General features: G+C 42.6%; 2 protein-coding genes across 3 annotated transcripts; one reads left to right on the top strand and one right to left on the bottom strand.

Annotated features, from left to right (window-relative positions):
- Nucleotides 1–1,835: 1,835 nt before the first annotated feature.
- On the top strand, nt 1,836–12,715 carry LOC129119383 (aldo-keto reductase family 1 member B1-like). Of its 2 annotated transcripts, XM_054631367.2 has the most exons (10): nt 1,836–1,901; nt 4,962–5,129; nt 6,393–6,509; nt 7,172–7,249; nt 8,613–8,735; nt 8,940–9,046; nt 9,828–9,909; nt 10,382–10,465; nt 10,883–10,965; nt 11,760–12,715. In XM_054631367.2, exons 1-10 carry the CDS (start codon nt 1,836–1,838, stop codon nt 11,797–11,799), a joined length of 948 nt encoding a protein of 315 aa, XP_054487342.2. In that variant the 3' UTR covers nt 11,800–12,715. The 2 variants fall into 2 exon arrangements, with proteins under 2 accessions (XP_054487342.2, XP_077034264.1); XM_077178149.1 differs by lacking the exons at nt 1,836–1,901; nt 4,962–5,129; nt 6,393–6,509; nt 7,172–7,249 and adding an exon at nt 7,784–7,837.
- A 5,411-nt stretch (nt 12,716–18,126) lies between these two features.
- On the bottom strand, nt 18,127–27,544 carry LOC129119100 (aldo-keto reductase family 1 member B1-like). Its single transcript, XM_054630849.2, has 10 exons — nt 27,385–27,544; nt 26,993–27,160; nt 26,422–26,538; nt 25,020–25,097; nt 24,511–24,633; nt 21,166–21,272; nt 20,932–21,013; nt 20,412–20,495; nt 19,499–19,581; nt 18,127–18,764 (listed from the first exon to the last, which is right to left on the bottom strand). The coding sequence occupies exons 1-10, from the start codon at nt 27,448–27,450 to the stop codon at nt 18,722–18,724; spliced, it is 951 nt and encodes a 316-aa protein (XP_054486824.1). The 5' UTR covers nt 27,451–27,544; the 3' UTR covers nt 18,127–18,721.
- Nucleotides 27,545–27,619: the final 75 nt, after the last annotated feature.

The raw sequence follows: 27,619 nt of genomic DNA, 5'->3' as shown, positions 1-27,619 counted from the left end.
TTAATGTTTTGCATTCTTTTATGGAGGAGGAGAAATCTGATAGACTGTTGGTTTGTCCAGTGTCATTGGAGACATGGCACTGCCATACTCCCCAATCCACTGTCACTTCTGGAAATCTATAAATGTTAGAGATAAAAATTAGATACCTTCTTTTTTACCTTGAAAAAACAAACAAACAAAAACCCAACAAAAAACCAAAACCCAAAAACAAACAAAAAAAACCCCTAACCAAAAAACCAAAACAACAGAATACCCCCAAACCATATCTTACAACTCAGGACGCATGGAAAACCAGCTAAACATGGACACTTCACCCTTGTGAGTTTGTTTTCAGATTTGCTGTCAGGTGAAAGCTTAAATTGCTTCCACGTGGAGATGGGAGAGTGTGAGGGTGAGTGAACTGCAGTGCAAAAACTCTGCTTTAAAAACTCCTGAGCTGAGCTGCTTCTGCAGAAAGCCACCTTGGCTGCCCCTGTGTTCACAGCAAAGCCCAGCCTTGTGCTGGATGAACTGCCCAAGGAGTTATGTTCATTTCAGCCCAGTGCCTGGGGTTCAGTGCTGGTGTGCTGCTGAACAGGAGAGGGGTGGGAACCTCTCCCCAGAGCTGCTGACATAAAACAGCTCCTGGCATTTCTGCCAGAAACACTTTTCTACCAAAAAACTGCTGCAAAGGAGCTGGGATTATTTGCCCTGTGTTTGAGTCCCTGTGGAAACGAAAAGCCCAGCACCAATGGCAAGGGTTTTGAAAAGCCAGATAAAGCCAAGAGGTTGTGTTTGGAGAGATTATTGCAGATCCTGGTAACTCCTCATTTCCCTTTTTTGTTTGGTTTAGGATTACCATGCAGTAGCAAAGTACACATCCTCATCTCTATCCCTGACAGGCTCTTCCTCAGATTCAGATATTCCTCACCTTCAAGAAACACACAGAAAACCAGGAAAAAAAAAAGTAAATACATCTAATAAATGTCTCACAAAGGTATAATTTCTAAAATGTCAATATGTAATTTACAACATCACTGAAGGACAGGGAAACAATGATTCAGAGAGTCATGGTCATCACAGGTCTCTCCTCTACATAATCCCCTTTTCTCACAAATAAGGAGAAAATGCCATGTAGGGGAATGAAATCTCTACCTATCAGCTCTGGGCACTACAATTGCTGGTTAAACCCTGCTTTCATTGCAGAATTCAGGCCAACAGACCTGATCATTTTGAGCTCAGAAATAAAATTAAAAGGGTTCTGAATGGAGTGGCCACTCATCATACAGTGGCTGAGAGCAAAAGCTATGGGGAGCCTTGAAATCAAATATATATATATATATATATATATATAAAATAAATAAAAATAATAAAAGGAATATAGAAAACTATAAAACATGGGTGCCTGGTGCTGTGGGGATGAAGCCATATTGGGAATTTAAAAAAAATTATTCCTGCTGTGGACAGGTTACTGCTTCCTCCTAAAAAAGCAGCTATCTGGCAACTTCTGGTGATGTGTTCAGGACAGGTGAGATGAGAAATGGTTTTGGGGCATGTGCCAACTCCCCATATACCACTTTTCTTGCAGAAAAGCAGAGACTGAGGTTTACAAAAACCTGCACCCTCCACCAATGCCAAATTGCCATGACGAGCTCACTCAATAAATTCTTGAGGAGCCTGCAATCAGTTTTTACATTCTTCAAAGGGTGAGCTAAACCAAACTCCCTGCCTCCTCTTAGGATAGCACTTCTGCCCATATTTTCCTTGTCTGCAGCCAGTCAGCAGGTAGGAGGGAGGGGCAAAGCTGATTGTAAAGGTTTTGCAAGAGCCCACAGCCTCTCCTTGCCTGACTGCACATGGCCACTCACCTGGAGCTGCCCGCTGGTGGGAGGATGCCCATCCTGGGACTGGGGACCTGGCAGGTACCTGCTGCAGCTGGGGACCTCTGGCTGCTGGGAATAATCACAGTAGATATTGTTCAGCAGTCTCCTCTTTGGGTCAGGAGGATGTGGCAAATCCTCTGGGCAATATTTCCTTTTGAAATATCTCAGGTAATGCAGGTATTTATTCCCAGCCTTCAGGAAATCTTAGGAGTGAGTGGAGGTAGTGGAGCAGGTACAAAATTTTTTCTTAGCTATGGAAAAAAATTACATGCTGCAAAAGTAAAAGCTTTTGCCCAGCTAATTTTTCTTTGTATTTTTTTGGTTTGTTTTTCTTTGTTTTGTTTTTTTTTTTTTCTTTTGGCACTGTGTTAATATCCCAGCATGTCATGTGGGTGTCATCTGTGATGAGTGTGTGTAGATATAGGAATTTAAGGGGCAATAAGTAGTTTTGGAAATGGGAACTCACGATAATCCCTTAGAGACTTGAGGCTAACTTATTTTTATTGGCAGCAGATGAGTGTGCAGCACTTTGCAGGAATATAGTTTGGGTGGTTCTTTACCTGGAAACGCTACCTAATGGACTTTTGGTAAGAGAGAGTATGTTAAAGAATATACTGAATTATAAATGTAAAAAGAGTCTGTAATTGAGCTGAAAATTTGAAGAAACTGATATTAAGAAAGATAAAAAGATTTTAAAAAGTGAACTTTCCCCTGGATCTGAGACTGGAAACAAAATATGTCAAATCACAACTTCCCAGCTCCATGAAACACTTTTCCAGTCATCATAAAAATATCTTAAATTCCTGCCATATTTTTGGGCCATTTGATCTAAACAGCATTTAACTTGATGTGCACAAACAGGTGTGAGTTTGTTTAGCCCTTTCAGTCTTTGTTTTTCTGATGACAAAGGGACACTAAGAAGCATAACATAATTAAGGTAGGTTTTAAAAACCAAAGTGTGCCTTGGGGGGGCCTCTTAGGGCCCAATGCTGTGATGGGGGAGTTCTCTGAAGGAACTTGTTAAGGTGCCAATAGAAACTGGTCAGGACCGAGTAGAAGGAAAATTTTGGGCACATGATCCCCACCACCACAAAACAATGTCTTCTGTTATGCAATGAAAACAAGGCCCAAGCTCATGGTGGTAATTTCATTAAAGCTCTTTGATTTCAAGGTTCCCACAGCAGCTTCCCCTTTACCTGGCAGCTCTGACTCAAATCCGAGCTCAGTGAGCACCTGGGCAAATGAAAGAATGGATTATTTTCCCTGGAAAACATCTCACATGACAGAGTTTTGTGTAATCTCAAGGGCAGGTTATTGCCTTTGCTCACATCCAGGGAGGTTTGGGATAGGGAAAGGGACTGCAAAAAAAGAAATCCTGTGAAACTTTCAACTGGCTCTTTAGTTGTGTGTTGAAAAAAATTAGTGTGTTTTCTATGTTGTTGTTGTTAATTTAGGTGAACCAACTAAATGCCCTTTGACTGGAAAAACTTGGAGTAGTGATATAATTAAAAAAAAGAAAAAAGTAGGAGACTGTTACTGTCATATTTTTTGAAAAATCCCTTTGCTAAGATTTCTTCTTCTGGGAAGCTGAGAAGCTTCAGCTTCTCCATGTTTTACTCCTCTGAAATGTAATTTAAAAAATTGAAAAATTGTTTACCCAGCATGTGAATTATTTTTAATTAATGGCCAATCACAGCCAGCTGTGTTGGACTCTCTGAGTCTGTCACGACTTTTTTTTATCATTCTTGTCTTCTAATGTCTCCTTTCTCTTTCTTTAGTATAGCTTTAGTATATAATTTTCATATCATATCATAATAAATCAGCCTTCTAAAAAATATGAAGTCAGATTCATCTCTCACCTCATCCTAGAGACACCCCCAGCACCACAACAATTAATGACCACAGGAGGTGGTCGTGGCTTTGAATCATGTTTCTGTTTGGAGTGCCATTTTCTGGATTCAGTCATCAAAGAGCTCTGTGGTGTCTCCAAGCCAAGAATCTGAAGTGGTTTATTTTGCTATCAGGTACCAAGTGTGTGTTTTACCCAGGAGGTGGCACTGTCTGTAGTGTTTTGAGTCCCGTCACCTCCCTGTCCTGTGTCAACAAGAGCTGGGTTGTTTTTGTGCAGGGCCAGCATTCCAGAGGTGATTGGTTTCCTCATGTCACCAGTATGTCACACTAAAGTTGCTTTTAATTTCTGGGGAAATTAGAACTTATTTCAAGATAGCCTCGTGTCCCAGGGTGAACTTCCAATACTTAGAAAAAGGGTGGATCAGCTTAGGCACCTCATCAGTGACTCCTTTGCCATTTGATCTCACAAAACTAATGAAAGCCAGATCCAGGCTGGTGTTGGAGTCCTAAATGCTGAGAATTTTAAACTTTCTGTGCTTAATGGCACAGACCCTCAAGAGAACACTGCATTTGACCTGAGGCTGTGGAGAAGCTTCCAAAAACGATTGATAGTACTGGGATTACAGGGGTGTGTAGCTGGTTAGAAGTGTGTGATATCACAGGGTGGAAAACTTTAGAATTTGGAGTTTTAGAATATAGTAATAAATATGAAGCAAGACAGAAGTTTTAGGGCAGAAGCAGGTTGTTCTTCTTCACCTTCTTCTTCATAAGTTTGGGTGATATTTTGTAATTGAATAGAAAAGTCCACAGTGCGGACTTCGAAGAATCAGTTATTGGGTTAAAAAAGAAAATAATTTAGCTATCATTTCTTAATTAGATAGTTTAGTCCTAAAAGGCCTTGTAACAAGAGATAGCAAGCCATTAGCAAGCCATTTTGTGCCTTGCTAATAAAAGACTACAGAACTCACTACGGTGAGACTATAACATAAATAAAAACAATAAACACATAAAGCTAAACAGATAAATAATAATAATAAACACCTAAATCTAGACAGAAACTATCATCTCAAATACCTTAAATCTTAATGCCAACCAAAAAACCCTCAAAAAACAACAAACAAACAAACAAACAAAAAAGCCACAGCTGAAATATCTCATTTTTCTGGGGGCTTAAAATTGCCAGATTTCAGAACAGCAAAGCTCTTAATCTGCTATTTAGCAAATCACTGGCTTCTCTTCCGGTTTCAGTCTCTGCAGGGGGCAGCCAGGGATGCAGTGAAGTTTGCCATCGACGTGGGGTACCGGCACCTGGACTGTGCCCACATGTACCAGAACGAGAGCGAGATCGGGGACGCGCTGCGGCAGAAAATGGAGCAGGGCGTGGTGAGGAGAGAAGAGCTCTTTGTGGTCAGCAAGGTGTGTCTCACTTGGGGCCAAGCCCAAAGTCTCACCATGGAAAGTGCCATGGGATGTGTCAGAACCCAGGACATTCCTCTGGCTGCCCTGGAGGACTCCAGACCCTGGCAGGGGCTCAGAGACCTTGGCACGGAGTCACAAACACCTGTGCCTTTGATTTTAACCCATGGAAACAATTACCAACTTTGTGTGAGGAGTTACAAGCCACAAGGGTTTGAGTAGAATGATAGTGAATTTGTCACAGGATGAAAAAGTAGAATTTTGGGGTTTTTTAGAATGGGGGTTCAGGAGACAAGATGGAGAAATATGGGCGTGCCCTGTCTTTCTCCTTCTTCTTCTTGTCCTCCATCTTTTGCTGTGATAGCGACACTTTTGGATTGGTTTAGAGCAGAGACAGACTGTCTAACATAGGTGATATATTGGAAAATTATTGTAAATAAAGTACAGGTAGTTTTTAGTATAAAAAGATAACACCACCCTGAGGGTGGTCAGTGTGCCTCAACCCGACCTGCTGGACAGATCTTGGCAGGTTGGAGAAAGAATATTACAGATAAGAGAAAAGAAACGACCTTGAGAATGAGAGCCAAGGAATCCTGTCTTCTTCTTCAGTCTTGGAGCTGGGAAAAAGAGACTTTCCAATGCCTTAGGGCCATCCCAACACCAGACACCCCGTCAGGGATGAAGCTGGGAATTACCTCCTCTCAGTCAGGGCAAAGCAATCAGTGGATGGTGAGGGGAAGGGATAGGTCACCCCCTGAGAAACAAAAGGCTGGGTTTGAGAGGGGTTTTTTTGTAGTCCATGTCCATTGTCAGCCATGGAGACAGGAACTGAGGCCGTGCTCCTGGTGGCCTCTGGGATAGGAAGCAGGGCTATTGTTTTTGTGATCACTCCTGCTGTGCTGCCGGCCTCAGCCTGTCAACTCCTGTATGTTATGCTTTGTTTTGTTTTTTCCCCCAACAACAATGGTAGGAAAAATAAAGTAACTTCTATCTGCTGGAAGCTGGTGGGTCGATTTTCACCAGGTTCACTTATTTTCTTTGTTTTAATTGTTGCAATAATTGATGGAATTTCAGAGTATCTCATTCTCATTTTAGTTACTTAACAGTACCACAAATAAATTGAGGTGCCTCGAGTGGCTCTTCCTCAAGATGGGAAGATGGGCCACACCCTGAGCTGCCTCTGTGCCCTGTGTTTCCCTGCCAGGGATGCTCTGCCACCGTGAGGGCAGGAGTGCAGCTCCCAGGCTTTGTGTTTCCCCACAGCTCTGGTCCACCTTCCACGAGAGATCCCTGGTGAAGGAGGCATGCCAGAAAACACTTGCTGCCCTCCAGCTGAATTATCTGGATCTCTACCTGATGCACTGTCCCATGGGATTCAAGGTATTGCAGCTTTAAGTCCCAGGATCTGTCTGTCAGGGCTCTGCCCCTTTTGCCTTTGGGACCAGACATCTCTTTAGTCCTCTCCAAGGAGGAGTGTTGGTAAATCTCATTAGGGCATAACGATAAACCTCTGCAAGGAGAGCCCAGGAGGAAAGGAAAGGTCATGGCTGCTTCAACTAGGTTGGTCTTGTAGCACAAAAACCACCTTATTTTTCCCTGCACAGCATTTTTAAGTCATGGATCAAATTAACATCCAGATCACATTCCTCTTACAGTGTGGGGTTTGGCTGCCATTTCCTTATCAAGAATCAAACATGTGAACTACTTAGTTCAAAAGAGATTTTTTTCTTCTTTCTCTACCCCCAGGTTAAATAAATGCTGATTTCCCCACCGTGTCACCTCCCTGGCCTTCTCCCAACCTGAGGCACACAGAAGTGCCTGCAGGACAGGGTCTCAAGAGACAGGTTTTCCTGAACATTTCTCTGTTGATACAGGCTAGTTGTTTTAGCCATGTCTCACCCCACCACAAACAAAACTCAGGAAACTCACGATATCCATCTCACTCTCTCCAGCTCCACTTGCTTGCCCAAATTTCTAAATGATTTCTTGAAGTACTTATAATTGAGCTGACCTTCATGTTGCTTTTCCTTTTGTGCTGCTAGGCAGGAGAGGAGCTATTTCCTGCAGATGGAAACGGCATGATCATTCCCAGCGATACAGATTTTCTGGATACGTGGGAGGTACATTCATTTACGGGCCAAAAATATCTTGCTAGTTTGAAATAACAGCCTGAAAACTCTAAGCTTTCCACTGTGGGAATTGTTCTGAGAGAATTTCTAACATAAAGTATTTGGGATTGCTGATTTCTCCGCGTCCTTGGGCTCCTTTTTGTGTCACTGTGCCAAAATTTAGGTATTTTTATATCTACTGCTTCCTAAACTGGCTGGGTTGGCATGACAAGAGGAAATCTTTGACTGTGTGTGTACCCTGCAGTGCCTTGAGCTAACTAAAGGCTGTCTCTCTCATCCCTACCCCACTCTGGGCAATTTTTGGTGGCTTTAGCTGTAGCCATGCTTTTACCTCCTGTTGTACCTGAACTGTCCAGACCCCAGCAAAGCCAACATGCCTGTGCCAGTGTACCACAGCACCCAAATTTCTGTCTCTGGAAGGAGTGGGAGTTGGCCAAAGTCCTTGGCTAAGCTCTGTGTGCAGCACAGGCTGCCTGGGAGGCCAAGCTTGGCTGTGAATTCAAATTCCTGCTTGGTTGAGACTTTGGCCTTCCTTTCCCTTCCACTCCCATGTGCTCAGCACAGCCAGGCCAAAAGCAGGTAAGAAACTCACCAGAGTCAGAAGAATTCACTGGTGCTTTTTGCCTTCTGCCAGGTGAAGAATAAAGCACATTTTTGTTGTTTATTTGAGGGGAAAAAAGTGGACATTTCAGGCTGCTGCTTATGACAGCAACTTTAAACTAAAATTATTTCTGCTTTGGAGCAAGGCTATCTTCTGCTCTAAAGGCTGCCAGCGGATTATTTTCCCATTTCTTTTCTGCTGGATGTGACAATCTAATTAGGGCTGTCTGGCTGTTTTATTGCTCCTTAGTGTGAAAGAAAATAGGTGATGGAGGGGGAACACAGTGCTGCTTATCCTATAATCCAACTGCTAAATGGTACATCTCTCTTGGGAAATTAATCAGTGCTGATCACCAGTATCCATCCTGTTCCAGATGTCTTGTGACAGCTCCTCGTTGAGCTGCTCTGTTCCAAAGAAGGTGCTTTTTATTATGGGATGATTATTTGGTTAGCTGAGGAATTACTCTAAAAGAATCTCTTTCATCTGTGTGAAGGTCTGCCTGGGGATAGTATTTCAAAAGAGTCATATTTTACTGACATAATAATAGTTTAGGAGTTGTGGGAATATTGCTGTTATTTATCTGTATGGTGACACAGAATGTGAGATCTGAGTCTGACCAGAGCCCCACTGTTCAGGTACTGTTCTCACAGCACAGCACTGGAAGATTTTTACCAATCAGGTTTCTGTGTGGGTATTTTTTCCATATAAAAATGAAAGAACTTAATAGGAAGTGTGGTTCTGTGGTGTTTCTAGGCTATGGAAGAGCTCGTGGATGTGGGAATGGTGAAGGCTATTGGAGTCTCCAACTTCAACCACAAACAGATCAATCAGCTCCTGGGCAAACCAGGCTTAAGACACAAACCTGCAAACAATCAGGTAAATTGTCCTGCAGCTCCTCAGCACTGACATCACACCTGTCTGGGCTGTTGCACTGGATGGAACATCTCTTAAAAGTTCCTTAAAAACCCCACATCTGCAAAAAGAACCACCTTTTCAAAGCTGATGTGGCACAGAGATACTAAACCTTGAAGTACCTTCTGCTTCTGAGAGGTGAAAGATATTTTTTTTTTTTTTTTTGAGATTGAGAGCCACCCCTATCTTCCTCAGGAAGAGCTGATTAAGTTTTGCCAATCCAAAGGGATCTCTGTCACTGCATATTGTCCCCTTGGAGCACCCAACTGGCCAGGGTAAGAATGTTTTGTCAGATTTCTTTCTCAGATGTAGATTGGAGTCAATGCAATAAACCAGTCTTAGGATGAAACCTCTGAGAAAAACTACTGTAATCAGAAAAAGACTCACTAATTAATTAAAAATCACACCCACAGAAACCTCACACTTATTGTGATATTCAGTCCACTAGTTTCATATTTTGAAGAAAAATGACCAATTGGCTGATGAAAGCAGAGAATAGAATTCTCAACTGAGCTTTATTGAGCTTATTAAACATGTAGGAGAATTTCTGAACTAAAAAAAAACCCACCCACAACAAACCAAACAAAAAACCAAAGCAGCAGATGCTTATGAAAATAGCAACTTTGCAGTCCTGCTGAGACAAAGGGATTAAGTTTGTAAATGGGGAAGTTACAGAAATTTTGCTTTTACTCCCATCCTCATGGCTTTCTCTGACCTGGGACAGGGCTTTTGCCAGAGCAGCTGTGCTTGTAAAGGACAAGATGAAATTCTTGGGATCTGGATCAAAGAAATTCCCAGCCTGATCTCAGGCTGGACACAAATGTGTTATAGTGACCTGTTTTTACTAGAAACTACAGGCTTCTTCTCATGTGTTCACTTGTTATAAAAGGGAAGAATGAAGACAGGAACTGAAGTAACAAGATGTTAAATTAAAGTGTGCAAGATTATGCTTTTTAATAATTTAAACAATAATCTTGTGATACAGGGCTTGAGGGAGAAGACAGTGAGTTATTCAACTACTGAAGCCTGTTTTTCTTTTTTTTTTTTTTTTTACAGGTCCAAGCCTGACCATATTTCCCTTCTTGATGATCCTCAAATTAAGGAAATTGCACTCAAGCACAACAAAACCCCAGCTCAGGTTAATACTGGTCAGAGTTGTTTTCCCTGCTGACATGTATTCTTCCCACTTGTGCTAAAGTAACTACTTACAGAGGTATTATGGAATAATAATATGGAGTTCCAACTGTGCCTTGTACACAGTTTAATGCTTTAGAGAAATAGTCTCTCTACCTTAGTTTTAGTGATGGACAGAAGATTAGCAGTGGCTTTGGGCTTTACCTGGCACACTGGCTGCCTCTCCACACAGCATCCTGCCAAGCCTGAACTCTTGCTCAATGCACTCCCTTGTTGTCATCTCAGCTTCAGAGATGGATGAGGATTTAATGAGCTCATGTAGTAATTAGGAAGGGTTTAAGTAGTGCTTCTCCTCTGTGAGCCCTCTCTGGTTACCAGTAGAGCTGCTCTGTGTGACCAGGCAGACACCTTTGGTTTTCAGCTTTCAGAAGACAGGCAGCACTTCTCATCTGTAAATTCCCTATGTGCTCCTGCAGGTGCTTATCCGGCTCCAAATCCAAAGAAACGTGAGTGTCATTCCTAAATCCATCACTCCTCAGCGTATTGAAGAAAATTTTAAGGTAAGAGGGCACCTTAGAGAGTCCTTAATGGTGTTTAAGTACACAGGAAAAAACCCCACTCTGCCAATGGTACAAACCACACTCCTCAAACTTAGAGCTGCCAAAACCTTCGTCAGATCCCACATATATTATTACTTCTTTATGAATGCAAAAAGTCACTCTGAAAGTAAAGAGCCATGTCCTCATTAGAATACATCAGGTAAGAGCCAAACTCTTCCACCTTGTGGTACAATTTTGCTGCAGGCAGAGCCCACCAGCACTGTAACCTTACATATTGAATCACTGCTCTCCCTGCATGGGTGCTCCCTGCACGCCTCCTCCTAGTGCTTCAGCCTGCTTCTGCTCTTCTTCCTGCAAATAAACTTCCTTGTCCCACTGCAAACTGAATTAACCCAGCTGTTTGGGACCTTCATGCAGGTGTTTGACTTTGAGCTGACTGGAGAGGAGATGGAGGCCCTCCTTGGTTTCAAGAAGCGCTATCGCATCTGCGCGTTAAGCCAGTGAGTACCTCCTCCTCCTGCAGGCTTCAGCAGGGCTGGATTTCCACTGGATAGCTTGGATTATCTCTTAGATATCCTCTCAACAGACACTACCTGATAGCCCCTTAAAAATAAAAAGAGAGGGAGGCTCAGCCAACACCTGGTCACATCTGTGGAATCTCACCCTTGGTTTATCAGAGCCCGCCCTGTCCAGGTTGGGAACGCTGGGATTTCTGCAGGCACAATGTTCCTAAGATGTCCTGTACTGGATGCATACCAAACTGATGTCTGAAAATCAAAATCAGCTGGAAATTCCAAAAATAAATAAGCAGCCATTTCCCCCCTCCGTTTTCTTTGGCTCCTTTACATAAGGGACAGTCAGAGTAAATAAACTCCATTTTAAGAATGAGAGTTGTAGGTGTTTTTTGAAGGGAAGAGCTGTGCCTATGTACTCCTGCCAATGTTATCTAGATAACAGAATGGTTACAGACTCACCAAGATCTGCATTTTATTCAGTTTTCCCAGGTTATCCACTTGTCTAACAGCACCCTGGGGGCTTGGGAGTTTCCAAGAGAAAGGTTTAATATCTCAGGGAACTTTGGCAATTTCAGCTGAGCATTAAGATAGATTTTCCTTTGAGAAGGAGGTCACTGATACATGTGAAGGTTACAGAGAATTCACTTTCCCTGCCCTGGATACACAAAGCAGACATGTGTTTTTAATGTAGTTCAGTTTCAGTTCTTCTACCAGGGAAAAAACCCCCTTGTCTCTAAACTATATCCTTAAAATGTTTCAATCATGCTCTCTTTCTCTAGATGCAAAAATCACAAGGACTATCCTTTTTTAGAAGACTGACAGAGACATCAGCTTCAGATCTTCTGGGGGATCCAGACCATTTGTTGTTATTTCAAGCAATTTGCAATACTTTCTGCATTAATTCATAGATAGAAGGAGAATATGTATTTAAAAATGGGAGAAGGTAACTCACAGATATTCTGAAGAGTCATCTTTGAACATGGATACATTTGCTTCCCTTTTTATCAACCAGTTTTCCTTTATCTGCTCTTGTAACATGATTTTTAGTTGCAGCAAAATATATATTCTCTCATAATTTAGTAATGATAATGAGGTTTAATAAAGCCATAAACTGGGATTAGAGAAAAGCATTTTCTGTCATAAATATAAATCCTGACTAAGTTTAGAGAAAATATAAATTCTCTGATTAGTTATACTTTTGGACAAAAGGTCAATACATCTACTATCTTTTAACTATCACTACAAGACAGTCCATTTAACATCAGAAGATCTCAATGACATGACATGCTGCTCAAGATGCTGAGTGCAGTAATTTCAGTGTAACAGACTGAAAGCTCTTTAGAGGACACTGCTGAATTATGATTCAGGAGCTCTTAATGAGGTTTCCTATTTATGAACTGCTGAAAGCTAATAAACTACTAGGACACTTGCATGTTTGGTTTATAGTATCTGCAAGAGTATATAAATACTGCCTTTATCAGTAGAATGGCTGCAGTTGAGACTGAAAATCTCCTAGAAAATCCAAAGTCTGATAAAGGAGACACACAGGAATTATTTTGTTTGGCAGCTATCATATTTAGCAAGCAGAAAAGCGGGGCAGCTTCACAGGAGCCAACAGCAGATTTTCACTCTCCTGTACTGTTCCCTAGGTACTGTTTGCTTGTGTTCTGACTCAAGGGATGTCTCTAGATGCTGTTGCTTCTGGTTAAAAAAAAAAAAAAAGTCAGTGCTGCTGCAGCCCATGCTGGTGTTTTAATGAGACATCTGTTAATTAAGACTTGCTCTTTAACAATTGACTAAAAAACCCCTGTACTTGCTTTAGGCTCTTGCAGATCAGGACAAGAACAACGTGACTCAGCACTGCATGCAGAGAGAGGGACAATGTGGAATTAAGGTTCAGGACTAGGATGCACACTTTATGGACATCCTTTTCCAACTGATATTCTTTGTAGTTAATAAAGGAAGTGATGACATATCTTTGAGCTACTTCAGGCTTTTCCAAGATGTTTGAATAACAGGTACCCTAGAAACAACAGAGCAAACTCTGACTTCCCACAGCAACTCTCCTAAAGAAAGGTCTGAAAACTCTACCAGGAATTGACACTGAACAGTTATACTGCAGTGATATGGACAGGAAGGTGCCTGTAATGGGCATTTTATTTTTTTTCTCCTCCTGAACACGCTACATTTACAAGGCCAGTTGCAGGATATCCAGTTAGAAAGTGAACTCTGTGGAAGGTGCTCTGCTGCCTGTGGTCACTTGTCAATCCACAGCACTGGCAGAAATTCCCACTGAATGCTGAAGCATACAGCCTGTCTTGAAATATTCTCTACTTCATAGGAATTTTCTAACCACATTCCAATTTAATCACAGCTATCAGACTTGAAGCTATTTACAGGATGTTTATAGACCGTGGTAGGCAGGAAGTCAGACTAGATGATCACAGTAGCCATATAATAGTAAAAAATTCAAAACAAGTTAGAAGCCAGAGATTGTGCATTTGTTTCAGAGACAATAGATCTTTTTCAGCTGCAGAGACTTTAGTAAAGGTAAAAGGAGAAGAATTTGGGTGGTGTCAGCTGCTGGGAAATAAAGCCCCCCTGTTTTGCAGCAGAACCACAGCCCTATTTACAACGTGCCTTTCTAGAAGAGAGTTGCTGCCTCACAGCAAGCACAGCCCTGAGCCTGCTGCCAGGAGCAAATGGAAAGGTTTATAGTATCCCAAGTTAATTTTCAGTTTCTATCAGCTGTGCAGCAGTGCTCTTGCACCAAACCCACACATACATCATTCCTAGTCAGCAGTGACATTATCTGAGCCCAGTAAAATGAAAACACCTTAGCTTAGCATTTTGTCTTTGTATCCCAACACATTGTCCCATGACTTCAGCTTTTTATTGTGGAGTTCATCCATTCTGGTAGAGTCAAGCCTCATGAAAAGTTCCAAAAGGGCTGGATGAAAAAAGTAAAGTGTTATGTCTGTGTTTTGGAGGGAAAACTGGACAACACAGGTAATGAACAACAGGTAAAAATCCCAAACTCTTTGCTGATCATTGCTGCTCAAGTTCCCCATCTATTGGAATTCCAAGTTCTCTCATATTGTTCAAAACAAAACTGAATGAGAAGCCAAAGACTGTCAGATACAAACCTACTTCATGAACTTTTTGCATTCACTCCTACACAAGAAATACTGCTCCTTGCCTTCCTCTGAATTAAAAAAAAAAAAGACTTACAGAAGACTGATTAGGATAATCAATGGCCTAGGAGTAATTTATACAGATGGCAATTAAGATTTTCCTTGATCTGACACCAGTAAAAGGAGCTGTGCCAGATGTTTATCAAACCTGCAAAAACAGACCACTTATTATTTCCTCCACTTTAAAAATCAGCAGAATCAAATTAATCTATCAGCAAATCAGCCCAAAACAAATAAGAGATGGCAATTCTTCAAACTGTGAGTGTGAAGCATCATTCCCTTGGAACCTAACAGGTTCAGAAGGTAACCTAACAGCAGAGTGTTAACTGATGGCTGTTAAACATAAAAGAACAAGCTGCTGTCAGAATATTTAAATAACACTTTGCTGCAATGCTCAATTTACTCATCTTTAGCAACTGATTTTGACCACAGCTGGAGACAAGATGCTGCAATATGTAGATACTTAGTCTGATTCAGTTCAGCTGTTCTTATGAGCAACTAGCAGCTGGCTTGTAATCAGGCCTGTTTCAGTTTAGCAAAGTTTGATTTTGCAATCAGCTTTTATTTTTTTTTTCCTTAAGAATTTGAGGGGAAAATGGAGTTTTGCAGCTGTTTGCACTCGTGGTTCTGTATCATGCACTTGAACAAGTTAAAATGCAAGAGCAATGTGGCCTATTTCAGGGTTTTAAGAGCTGCCTCACAGCTAAAATAAACAAGGTCCTGCCAGAATAAGACAGGGCTCTGTACTTTTAAGGAAACCAAGGACAAGGCAGAGGGAGGGATGACAAACAGTTACTGACAGTTTGTAGGTGACACACTAGGGAATTATTAAGTGACTGAAACAAAAATAATTTATCCCAAGGTAACTGTTCTGTGCCCCAGTTAAGCAAAAGACTCCAGATTTCTAGCTGAATCTTCAACACAGTGAATACCAATTTAAATCCAAAGACAGGATTTTCTCTTCCCATTTTGAATACTGGAGTTTCCTGTGCCCCAGTTTTCACAGTTGAAAACTGAAACAAGTGCATTCCATAGCATTTGTGCAGTCCTGTGAGCTGAGCAAGAGGAGTCCTGTCTCCTTTCTCCCTGGGGGAAGCAAACACCAAGTTAGAGAGCATCATTTGAAAAGTGATTTCAGCCAGGCAGGCCTGTGTATTTGTGTCCCAGTACCAGAAGTAAAGCTATTTTCTCTCAAAGGAACATCAACTGCAACCTGAAGCAAATATGCTGAGCCTGTCAGACTATCTGTGCTGTCCTACCTTCAACCAGCAAGATGCCAACTCCAAATTATTGTATTCTCCTCTACTACACAAAAAACCTTGCAAAAACAGTATCTTGCCTTCTCTAATGAGATAATTGCTAATTTTCTCTACCTGTTTTCCCTGATAAATCAGTTCACCATCATTCCTTGCTACCAAGTAAATGCATTTGTCCTGTGAGACCCATTTTCTCCTACACATGAAATAAAATCCTGCTAATCTGGTGTCATTTGGAGCAGTGAGTACAGCTGGAAGTGAAACAGATTTTGTGCAAGTACTGCTTTTACCAGTTTCAAGGACAAGTTTTTTTCTGTTAGCTGCTCCTAATCTTTCCTGTAGGCTGGAAATCCTCTTCCCAGGGTGTGCCACAGGATCACACCAGCTCAGCTGCTGCAGCAGAGTCCCCAGAATGTCTAGGAAGAGGCCGACAAGGTGGAGCTGAACTACAAGTTCTTAAATTAAGAACACAAAACAAAACAACACCAACTTTTCATTGGAAGAGCTACAAGACTGTATTTGTCCTTAAAAAGGCTTTGATCAGAAACCCAGAGATCTGTCAAATCACAATACAAAAACAAATGCTGTGAACAGTTTCAGCAGGAAGAGCTCAGCTGGCAGCAATGCTGAGCTCCGGATACTGAGCTCTTTGATCTTTCCACTTTACCTTTTAGGAGATGAAAAGAAATCTCTGCTCTTGTAGGCAGAGAGAATGGCACAAGCATGGGGGTACAACAGCCTCTATTTTACTGTAATAATTCCTAGATCAACCTAGACTAAAGGAAGACTGCCCCTTCCTCCATCTCAGCCTTAATTATATGCTTGGAGAAGCAATCCAAAGCCATTAAGGGTGACAGGGTTTCCTGTCACTCCCTTCCCAAGCTGACAACAGCCTGCTTTCTGTTCAAGCTTGTGCATCATTACCCCTGCACTCAGGTGCTTCTCTGCTTTCCCTCTATTCCCACTCTGACACTCCAAGCTCCAAGCCCTCTGCCGGCTAAGTGCTGCACTGTGCTCCAGAACGACCCTTTCCAAATTCCTTCCCACTAAGTCATGCAGTGAAATACAGAGAGAGCCTGTTACAATGCCACTCCACCCCAGTGCTCTCCCTTCTGCTGTGGAGCAGTCTGTCTCCAGTAAAATTCCTACTTCCAGAATGGAAAATTTCATTTCAAACTTCCATAAAGCTGCAGTGAAATGAAAACAGAGGAAGCTAACAGAACCTGATGTACTATTTTGGGAACCCTGACCCTCAATGTAACTTCTTGCCAGAACACACTTGTCACAAAAAATGTTATTTGCAAGCAAGTAAACATTGCCCCAAACAGTTTTCTGCCACAGCTCAGACTGAGCAAAGAACATCACATCTTCTGGCTTTTTAGATGCCTCAGGGCTTTTGTTTATCACATTAGAGATTCCCAAAAACACTTGCAGAGCTGAAGCTTTCTGTATGTGCTTTTAAGTCCAGAATTTAAAGTGATTTATAATCAATTTATATTAGAAGAACCAGCATTAGAGGAGCATATTGCTTCAAGTCAGACACTGATTCTTTCCTTCTCATATTTTAAGTTAACTCAATCTTGTCTGTTCAGCCTATTGTAAATTATTGTGACCAAAACCATGTTGCATGCTAATTCTGGTCTTAGCATTACTGGAAAGATCTTAAAATACTGTTAGAAGTTTTCTTTCTAATAAATACTAACCATTACATTGAGAAAGCAGATTTTTTTTTTGTAATTTTTAATCAGCACGACTCCTTAGACTCCTTTTGCTCAGAACCAGGAAACAAACCACCTATTTCACAAATACTTTGATATCAAATTGCCTTCATGTTACATTTTAACCTGGCCAAGTTCACTTTAAGGTTTGCTATACAGTTATGGAATCACAATCCTACATTTACCATTTAGATGGGTTATGCATTAACAGCCCTGGGGTCCCCTTCTTCCATCTGTTCAGAGAGAATCTCCTCAGAGGGACCATTCACACATCCCAAACCCACTCAGACATCTGAAAAACTCTCACAGGAATATGCAAGAAAGTTCCCCAACATTAGCCACTGCTTTTACCAGTACCCAAATGCATTTTGTGAATAGTCTTGAGCAGCTCTCAGGTGGCAACAGCTTTAAAACCACTATGTGCAAGCATTGTGAAAACCATAAACACAGCTCACAAACCAGAAGTTCAGTATCAGCCTGTTTTTCTATGCTCCCTGAACAAAGCTTTACACAGGATTTTCTTGGAAGCCCATTTTTTACTATATTTGCCAATGGTATCTTGTACAATCACAGAATTCCTTCCTGAATCGTGCTCCCTGCTGGAGAGGGCAAGTTTTCTACTGCTTATTAAAGCAATGCTGTGTAGGCTTCAAGTCTTCAGTGGAATGAGTTTTCTACTAGCAAAAGTACACAATCACCTCAGTAAGATAAAAACTGAATTAAACATGACTGCACTGCTTGTCAGAACCAAAGCAGTTCTATTTAAAGAGAGGCACAAACAGACTCAGTGGCCACAAGTTCAACCATGAGAACAGCAGGCAGCTCCCAGAGCACATGCAAGAAGTCAGCATCAACAGATGATTTTGTGGGGGATGGTAATTTTCTTGCTTTTGTGTAATCTCTAGAGACAGCTGATATTATACAGCTGCTCCAGCATTACCACCATTAGAGCATGACTGAAATAACCATCTCATTACACACAGTAATGAAACTGTATTTTATTATAAGCAAAACAGCTTTTATATCACCAAGAAACCAGGATCTATACACTTTTCAAAGAGCTACCCATGTAGAAATCACTTAGAAATCAACTTATACTTCCAATTAGAGGGAAAATAAAAAGGTATGGAGTGTTAAAAAGAAACAAAACCAACCCCAAAAGTAACAAGAAAAAAAAAAAAGCAAACCTCATTATGCAATATCTGCCAATATCCTGGTCCTTCCAGACAACAATAGTCACTAGCTCCAAATCACAGTATTCCAAAATAAAAGTGACTGCTTGCTCAAACTTGCTCAAGGCTTTCTGCTTACCAATTCCAGATTTGCTGTTTGGCAAAGAAAATCTACTAGTCCACACAGTGTGCTCTCCAGAACCATTTCAGCATTTCCTTCTTCCAAAAAAGAAAACAGCACAAAGTCACAGAGTACATATACTGCATCTTTGTGGGGGAAAAAGAAAGGAAAAAATGCAAGTGTGGAGGGGTGTCTGATGCAGTGAAAAAGCTACACAGACAACTCAAAGGCAACAGCAGAAGCATATCTGGGAAGCCTGGAGAAAGGCAGGGAACCATCTTCAGTATTCTGCATTGAAAGGGTAACCCTTGTGAGTTTTGCACCTGGAGGAAATCAAAAAGCAAAGATTATCTCACATCCCAAAGCCATTGCATGCATCTGTAACCACTTCAAAGACCCACCAAGGGAAGAGATTAACTGTATTAAAGCAAAGTTTGTTTCTCTTTTCCTTGGTGACATGCTGCATTTCCAAACAAAAAGACCCTTCTGTTGTTTGGGTGATGGGACCTAGAGATGCTTTGCAGACAACTAAGTCAAGATTTTGCTATTTACTGAAAGGAAGACCTTTTTTGCAAAGGTCTGAGCTTTCCAAAAAAGATTTCATATCTGGATCTACACTTTCAAGTAGCAAATCCTCATGTCATATTTTGAATGTTCATCTACCTTCCCAACAACTCCTGAAGAACACACAGATTTTGTAATGTACTTCAGACAAAACAGCATGAGCAAAGCTAATCAAGTTTTCAAGTCTGCATGATGCTCATTCCTCCAACAGGGACAAAAAAATTACAAATAAGAGGCCTCCTGTTGCAATTCCAGCTACAAAGAGTTTCTTGGCAACTGAACTGAAAATGAAGTTTGCTCAATACTCATCATGTTTTGGTTCACAAAATGAACATTTAAAAAAAAAATCTTACTCTGGAAAGTTCTTTAGAAGATGACCCCTTTGAAAATTGAGTTTGCATATCCTGAATTTCAGTCAATACTACCATCTGTAGCTTCATTCACTGAACTATGTGATAACTTAATCATTTAAAGAAAAGGAAGTGCCACTTACACAAACATTTCACAGGCTCTCCAGTTTCTATTAAAGCTGAGAATAGTTGCCATCTCCTCTTTAGTCAATTCAAAGTCAAACACCTAGCAGGAGAAAAAGCCAGAAATCACCTCTTTGAACAAAGCAGTGCTTGTAAGCAAGAAAAAAAAATTAGGAAAAAAAAATCCCAAAATTAAAGAAAAAGTCCACAGTGTAGGTGCTTGTTGGAAGTGACTGCTTCACAAGGGAAAGGAAAAAGAAAAAAGATGAGACTCCCTGGATTTGTGAGCCTCCTCTAGCTGGAGTGGGAGAGGGAGATGAGCAGGAAGAGGCAGGAATTATAGACTCTCAAGTTGCAGTTACACCTGCCAGCTGCTTGAAGAAGTTTGGGGAGCACTGTGTAGCAGAATGCCTCCATCTCCCATTGGCCAAGAATGCATCTTTCTGTGCTAAGCCAAAGCAGCAGCTGCAAGACCTCCACATTCCACCTAAAGCCACTGAGTGTTTGGAAGCAAAATCCTAATACTGGGTCCAGTCCAGGACCACTGAATTCAGAGCAGCAACATGGGTTATGGACACCAGGACTATTTCCTTAAAAGTGCTTGCTTTAAGAAGACTCTTGGGGTGTGCTACTGCACTCAGGCCCCAAAGAAGCTGTCAAATGACTCATTCACATGACACAAAACAGGAAGAAACACAATGTGACTGCTCAGATTATCAGGATAGAGTGTTTCCCAAAGCTTTGGTCACTCCTGCTCTCCCACTGTAATCTTAAATTCAGCCCTCGGGAGACAGGTAAACACATGGAGGAAAAGCTCAGTCCTCTTGTCAGAAGAGCACCTGGGAAGGGTGAGAAAGGCTCCCTGCTGGCTGTGCAGGGAGAAGCCAAGCCATCCTTGTACATGCCATGCATCAGCTCACTCCACTGACCCACCTGGAAGTTCTCCACAATGCGCTGCGGGGTGACGGATTTGGGAATCACAACCACGTTCCTCTGGATGTGGAACCGGATGAGAACCTGCAAGAGGCACAGCACTGCATCAGAGAGGGGATGGCTCCTGCTCCATGCAAGCACAGCCTGTTTAGCTCTGCTAAACAGTAAGTAATTTACAGGTACTTCTGTAAATGGTACAATTCAGCAGAATTAACTCACTCTGTGGAGCTGCTTGTAAAATTTTATCTGAATTCTCACCTGGATTTTGAGTAGGCTATTCAAATGTTCCCTTCTTTGCCACAACACTTGAGATGGCAAGACAAACAAACATAGCAGCATCTCAAGATGGGTCAAGAAAATGTTTCTTGTGATGATCAGAGCACCCTTGCAAGCATGCATGGAAGGCCACAAACCTGCACTGCTACCTAACACCACAGGTGACAGGGGACAAACAGCCAGCCTGTCCTCTACACTGCCATGAGCTTATGCTACAGGAAGGGGTACTGTGGCACCCACCCACCTGTGCTGGGGTTTTGTTGTGCTTGGCTGCAATCTCTTTGATCTTGGGGTCATCCAGCAAGGAAGGATCCTCGGGCTTAGCCCTGCACAGAGGAAAAAAGATCAGTGGCAAGAAACCCCTATAGGTCCAACCTAGTAAAGATCTGTATCTGGATGAAAAATTAATGCTGTACATTAGCATGTAGCTCAGTTCTTCCAGAATAAGCCACACAGCTCCCTGGCAAAGCAGCCTTACCATGGTCTGTCAGGGGAGCCCAGGGGGCTGTAGGCTGTCACAGCAATCCCTTTGGATTGGCAGTACTTGATCAGCTTCTCCTGGGTAAGGTATGGATGACACTCCACCTGCCAACATAAAAACATAGAGACTGACAGTGACTTAACTGCTTTAACATGTTCCAGGGATTAGTTTAATCAAAGGCTGATTTTTGTGCTAACTCAATAGTCTCTAAGCACTATTATAGTCTTTATTTTCTCTATGCCCCACCCCCTTACTACTATTTATAGTAGCTTTTCTTGCAGTGAAGGGTCCAAGGACTGTGACAAAACTCCTTAAAACTTGACTGATTTGGATCATCTCCAGCATATGGGTGACCAGCTACACAATTGCTTTAATGGGACAGTAAAATGCACACCCAGGAGAGCTCTAAAACCACAGCAATAGGATTGCAGACCAAAGTTCTTTTTTCACCCCTAATTAAACATGCCATAATATTTTTTCACGGCTACCATATTAACTTCAAGGTCAGCATTGTTCCATTAGTCTTTATTTGCTTTGTGTCAATACTCACACTAAACACCTCTAATGTGAAAATGTTGAGAATGGTTGGCTGCTACAGATTTTAGACCTTCAGCCTAGTGCCCATTACAGACCTTTTACAACCACACGTGCACTTAGCATGAACTTCCATAAGAAGAGCTGCATAATGGAATACAGCCTACTGCCCAGTGGGTGTGTGTTCTGGCAGGCACATGCACAGCTAGGGAGTATGGATCAGGAACTGCTCACGTGTCAGGAGGCAGTGAATGAGCATGAATATTTGATACTTTGCACAGAGGGACTTTCAGGATAGCTGCACACCAGGGAGCACTACTTTTCTTCCAGCAGGCAACAGCAAGAACCCTTTGGACTATGCTGCCATTTGAGCCTCCTGCAGCTGCACTCTGAGGGCAGTCCCTGGAAACTTGTGCTGCTGGCAGATGGAGCAAGGCAGTGCAAAACATGGAATCAGTTTACAGCGTGGAGCTCTTTATTTGTGGTTCTAGCTGCCTGCTGTTATCAGAGGCCTGCATGCCTCTTTCCCCTCTGAGACATGCTGGAATATTAAACAGAACAGAGAGCTCCATTTTTAGGACATACTATACATATTTATTTTGCTTCAGCAGTTGCAGAAAGACAGCTATTTAAGAGTAATAGAGCATCTAGTTTTCTTAAACTATTCAATTTCTTAACTATTCAACTATTAACCCTTAACTATTCAATAAGTAGAATTTATGCAACAAAAGCAAGGCACAGTCATCCTCACCTCTCCACTGGCACTCAACTTGAAAAATTAAATTAAATACTAGCATCATTGTTATGTAATTACTACCTTGCCAAATTAATTTCTCACTACAATTGAAACCAACTCAACCTGGCTGCAGTCAAATAAAGAATGGGAATGACAAGAAAGACAGTGGATTACATGTGAGATATCTGCACAGAGTTTTCAGGAAACACTCTATTAGCCCAACTGGTAAATGTCAGTAACAGTAAGCTTTCAGGCTTGCAGGCATTTCTTCAGAAGCCATAGTTTATAAAGGACAGGAACCAAAGACCCAATGCTTTATGCTAAACTTGATTAAAATCAATAATCATTATGATTATATTGATAAATATCAATATAGTCATAATGTCTGAGGGCATTTCCAAGTGTCAGAGGTCCAAGATCAGTGACCCCTATGCCAGAGAAGCTAATTGGTATGATAATAATGATACTAATGATATTGTATACATAATAATAATGTAATTGTCATATAGTGATTGTGGCAATGAGTTGTGGCAGATGTTGAAAGGCTACCATAAAACTCAGTTTTCTGAAAGTGCTTTGGGGCAGATAATGCTCAAGTTACCACAATAAATGACCACAATAAATGTTTTAATAATCAGTAATTGACTAGAGTCCTTCAAATGCCCTAAGAGTCAAGGTTAAGTCTAGGCAGACCCCACTGGGGCGTGTCCTAGGACTTGTCCACTTCAGCAACCTGTGCCAGTCTATAATCATGTTAATCTTGAAGATGATGTCAAACTGGGGAACAACCACTCAAGGGCAGGACTGCCACTGCAGCAGGACCCATTCAGGCAGAAACAACAGGCAAACAAAACCCTGAAGGAATTCAACAAGGCCGCACACAAAGCCATGAACCTGAGAAGGAAAAGCCCCTGGCAATAGCACAGGCTGGAACCTGACTACCTGTAAAGCAGCCATGCTAGAAAGGACTGGGGGCAGGACATGAGCCAGCAGTGAGCCCTGGCAGAAGGAACACAGCCAGTAAACTGTGAGAAGGGATCATTTGCCTCTACTCATCCTTGCCAGACCACCTTCATTACACTGTGTCCAGTTTTCCTCTTCCCAGCTCCCCTCAGCAGCAGAAATACTGACAGACTGCCATCAATTCAGCAGAGAAACTCCAGGATGGGGAAGTGCTGGAGAACCTGCCAGACTGGGAGAGGCTGAGAGAGCTGGACTTCTTGTGCCTGGGCAAGGGAAGGCTTCAGGCCTCCTAGTAGCAGCTTTTCAGCACCTAAAAGGGGTCATTCATAGACAAGCCAAGCTCTTTAGTGGTGCTTGGAGGAAGGCAACAGATGCAAGCTGAAAACAAGAGAGGTTGAAACTGGATGCAGGAGAACTCCCCCTCCCTGTCATACACTCATGGGGGTCAGGGAGCAGAGCACACTGCCTGGGGAGGCTGTGCAGCCTCCATCCTCACAGGTTTTCAAGATGGATAAAGCCCTGGACAACCTGGTCTGATCTCAGGGCTGATGTTTCTCTGAGCAGATCATCTCCCAAGGTCTCCTGCCACCTGAATTTTCCTAAGATTTCATTCAAGTGCTGTCTGTACAATTTCTACTCTATTGCCCACCCTGCAAATCCATCTCCTCCTAACCCTCATTAACTCTTGAGTCCATAAAGCATGTTCCTGATCAATTCCCTCACTCATCTGCAACAGGAACTGGCTTCTCCACAGAAGTGTCATGAAAAGGTCATCCAATTCTCTCTATATACATACACCAAGTCTTACTCTACTGCAAGGAAGTTTTTCGAGCTCATCTGAGTTCCCCCTCCTTTCCTCCTACAAGGAAGGATTCTGGAGCTGCTCATTGCCAGATTTCCAAGCAGTGGCACAGAGTTCATAAAACCAGCATCACCTGGAGGGTGAGATTGAAGAATATGTAGTCTATGAAGTGGAATATGTCTATTCCAGTCTCTTTCTATAACCTTATTTCAAAGTAAGACCTTCGTAATTTTCTTAAAAATACCCGCAACAAATGACCACACAAAAAAGAACACCAAACACTTGCCTCTGCCACTTTGCAGCTCACCTGATTATTTGCAGGTTTGTACTTCAGTCCTGGCTTGTTCAAGATTCTTTCAATCTGCTCATGGTTGAAGTTGGAGATTCCAATGGCTTTTACCAGGCCAGCATCCACCAGCTCCTCCATGGCCTGGCAGAAAAGAAGCACCAAGTCAGCATCTAATACACAAAGGCAGGGCCTGAACAGCACATGCTTCCTGACATGCCTTGTTTCCTTCATAAGACACCTAAATGAAGTGTTTAGATTTTCAGAGTTCAAGTTTGAGGGAAAAAACCCCAGAGCACTGGTGTGTATGTGCCATGCTTCCCATACTCAAAGGACTCCTTCTTTGAGATTATGGAAATTCCCAGGTCAGAACTGGAAAATGATGAATTGATACGTGACAATTTGCTATTGCACCAGTGAGTCTTTCCAAGTAATTCCAAGTACATGAGATTGCCTTCTGCTCTCAGCAGTCTCTGATGCTCTCATTACCTTCATCAGTCTAAACTTTCTCCTGCTGTGGCTGAACTTACCTCCCACGTGTCTAGAATATCTGTGTTGCTGGAGATACCAATGCCTTTGTCATCTACAGGGAACAGGTCCTCTCCTGCCTGTCAGTGAGAGAGAAATTGCTTGAAACACACATTATTGGGAGGTTGGGTTAACACCAGCTGAAGACCATGAGCCTATAATCACTTATTAACTAATTATCTACATATGTGTTAGACTTTAATACAATTCTATACACTTCAGTGTTTTCTTTTGTGTTCTCATGGTACTGTGGTGGTTTTTTTGCCTACAGTCAAGCCAGTAAGGACAGATACTTCTGACGGACACTGTGTCCCCTGGCTCATCAAAATCCATATGGTGAAACTTAAGTCTCCACTTGTAACACAGAAATTAGAATCACAGCCAGCTTACAAAAATACACAGCTATCACCTGCTCATAATGAAGTGTTTTAGTGAAATGCATAATAAGGACCCACTTAGGACTTGGAATATGTTCACCTTATACTGGACCAGATTTTCTGACAGATCTTTCACGGGGAGTCTCATTGCTTAAATTGCTGGCACAGGGAAGGTTGGAACACCCTGTGTCCCTGTTAGGACTATCTGCCAGGTATCAACTTCATTCAAAAGCAGTTATTTTCTACTCACTCATTATTTACACCGCAACACATTTTCACTTTGATAGTTCTGTCCACGTGAAACTAATTTTAAAAATACAGATGTTACAGATGTTCATCTTGGCAGCAAGAGGTAGAGAGAAAATCTTGATCAAGTTCTCACTGAAAGCCTAAGCTTGGACATATTCAAGCTGAGACATCAGTTCCTTTGCATGCAGACAGTGGAAGAGTTAGGAACTAAAAAGCTTAACTCCTTTTAGAGTTAAAAAGTTTAACTCTTTTTAGAGCTTGCAGAATGCTAAAACTCCTCTAGCAAAGGTCAGTTCAAGCTGGATTGTATTTAAGGACTCAGTGATTAAAGACAGAAACGAAACACAAGCAACTTCTTATTGTGATCCTGTAACATGCAGAGGAAAGAACTTCAGTCATGCAGCAAAGTATTGCCCTCTTCTCACAAAGAGGGAACCACACTGAGTGTAACTTTGGGCTTTTAGAAGACAACATAAGCATTAATAAAAAGAAAAGAGATATAACTTCTGCTTCCAGCAGGGAAACCCATCCCTACGGTTCAAGGTCTGCCTCTTCCATGACCAAAAGAGCAGCAGATGCCATGCAAGTAGAGATCTCAGAGGCAAAAATCAACAGCCTGGCTCACATGGGCACAGTAAAGCTGAGCACCAGATCAGTGCTGTTACACAACACACAGAGAATGATCTGTGCAATTGAAGCAATAACTAGGCTATAAAGCCATGTAGCTCCTCATAATTGCTACTCACAGAAAAAGCCAAGGACACTGCTGTTACTGTACCTTCAAACCAAGGGGCCAGTGGATGAGGTACAGATCCAGGTAATCCAGTTTGAGGGCAGTAAGAGTCTTCTGGCAGGCTCCCTTCACCAGATGCTTCTCATGAAACGTGCACCACAGCTGGAGACAAAAAGTCAAGGCACATTGTGACCTCTTGGGTTAAAGCTCTTGGGACTCTTCTGAACTGTTCAGCAGGGTGCCTGTCCCCTTGGGAAAGTGATGTGAAATCAGGTCATCCTAGAGCTCTTCCAGTGGGGCTGCTCTGTGAGCAGCACTGGCCTGTGATACTGGGCAATGTGTGCAGTGGCAGCACACAGGACTGCACGGTGTCCTGGCAGACAGCAGAAGTGCTCGTTTCACTTATTAAGACTAAAGCTGAAACTATTACCCAGATTTGTGGTAGAGACCCTGCATAATACTGAATACAGGATGAGGTAAAGCAGGAATCTCAGGAATGGCTTAAGCGATGCTCTGAATTGTTCCCAGCTGCACAGAGTAGGTAAGTAAAGAAGTGGGGAGTTACTTTAAAATAAAAACGTATCCCCTGGTATATCCTATATTACCAGACACGTACCTTACTGACGACAAAGAGGTCCTCTCGTTTCACAACGCCTTCCTTGATTTTCTGCTGGATCCCTTCCCCAACTTCGTTCTCGTTCTGGTACACATAGGCACAGTCGAGGTGGCGGTACCCGGCATCGATGGCAGCCGTCACCGCAGCTGTCACCTTCCCTGGCTGGGACTGAAAAAAGCGATGGCAAAAAAAGCGCTCATCAACACAGCATCGAAGACCTTTCTCACGGCAAGACAGAACTAAGAAAGCCACCACATCCAAAGCAAACCCCAGCTACAATAAAACCAAATCCCGGCGGCGGCCTGGCGCCGGTAGCGTTCGCAGGGCCCGAGCCGCGCTCCTTCCTCCCTTCCTTCCCCGCTCCCCATCGCTCAAGGGAGCGTCCCCGGTACCTTCCACGTGCCCAGCCCCAGGATGGGCATCTTGGCCCCGGTGTTGAGCTGCACGTAGCTCGCCATGGCCGCACCAGCAGCACCACCGCGGCCGCGGCCGAACCCCGCGCCTTTAATAGCGAGCGGGGCCGGGCCCGCCCCGCCCGGCGCGGCGCGGGGCTCTCGGGGCGGCGCCGAGCCCGGGGCCGCGGCCGGGGAGCGGAGCAGGCCGCGACTGGGGCTTTAGGCTGTGCTC

The sequence above is a fragment of the Agelaius phoeniceus genome, chromosome 5, assembly GCF_051311805.1.
Source record: "Agelaius phoeniceus isolate bAgePho1 chromosome 5, bAgePho1.hap1, whole genome shotgun sequence".
Lineage (NCBI taxonomy): Eukaryota > Metazoa > Chordata > Aves > Passeriformes > Icteridae > Agelaius > Agelaius phoeniceus.
The sequence above is the reverse complement of the archived record's forward strand: the minus strand, read 5'-3'. Positions and strand labels throughout refer to the sequence as shown.

Bases quoted from the DNA above. Each gene is read 5' to 3' on its own strand.
- LOC129119383 (XM_054631367.2), top strand. From the start codon at position 1,836: ATGGCCACTCACCTGGAGCTGCCCGCTGGTGGGAGGATGCCCATCCTG. The intron at 7,250-8,612 runs GTACATTCATTT...TGGTGTTTCTAG, and splicing joins ATTTTCTGGATACGTGGGAG to GCTATGGAAGAGCTCGTGGA. The intron at 8,736-8,939 runs GTAAATTGTCCT...TTTTTTTTTGAG, and splicing joins ACAAACCTGCAAACAATCAG to ATTGAGAGCCACCCCTATCT.
- LOC129119100 (XM_054630849.2), bottom strand. From the start codon at position 27,450: ATGGCGAGCTACGTGCAGCTCAACACCGGGGCCAAGATGCCCATCCTG. The intron at 27,161-27,384 runs GTACCGGGGACG...CGCTTTTTTCAG, and splicing joins TGGGGCTGGGCACGTGGAAG to TCCCAGCCAGGGAAGGTGAC. The intron at 24,634-25,019 runs GTAAGTTCAGCC...CTTTTCTGCCAG, and splicing joins ATATTCTAGACACGTGGGAG to GCCATGGAGGAGCTGGTGGA.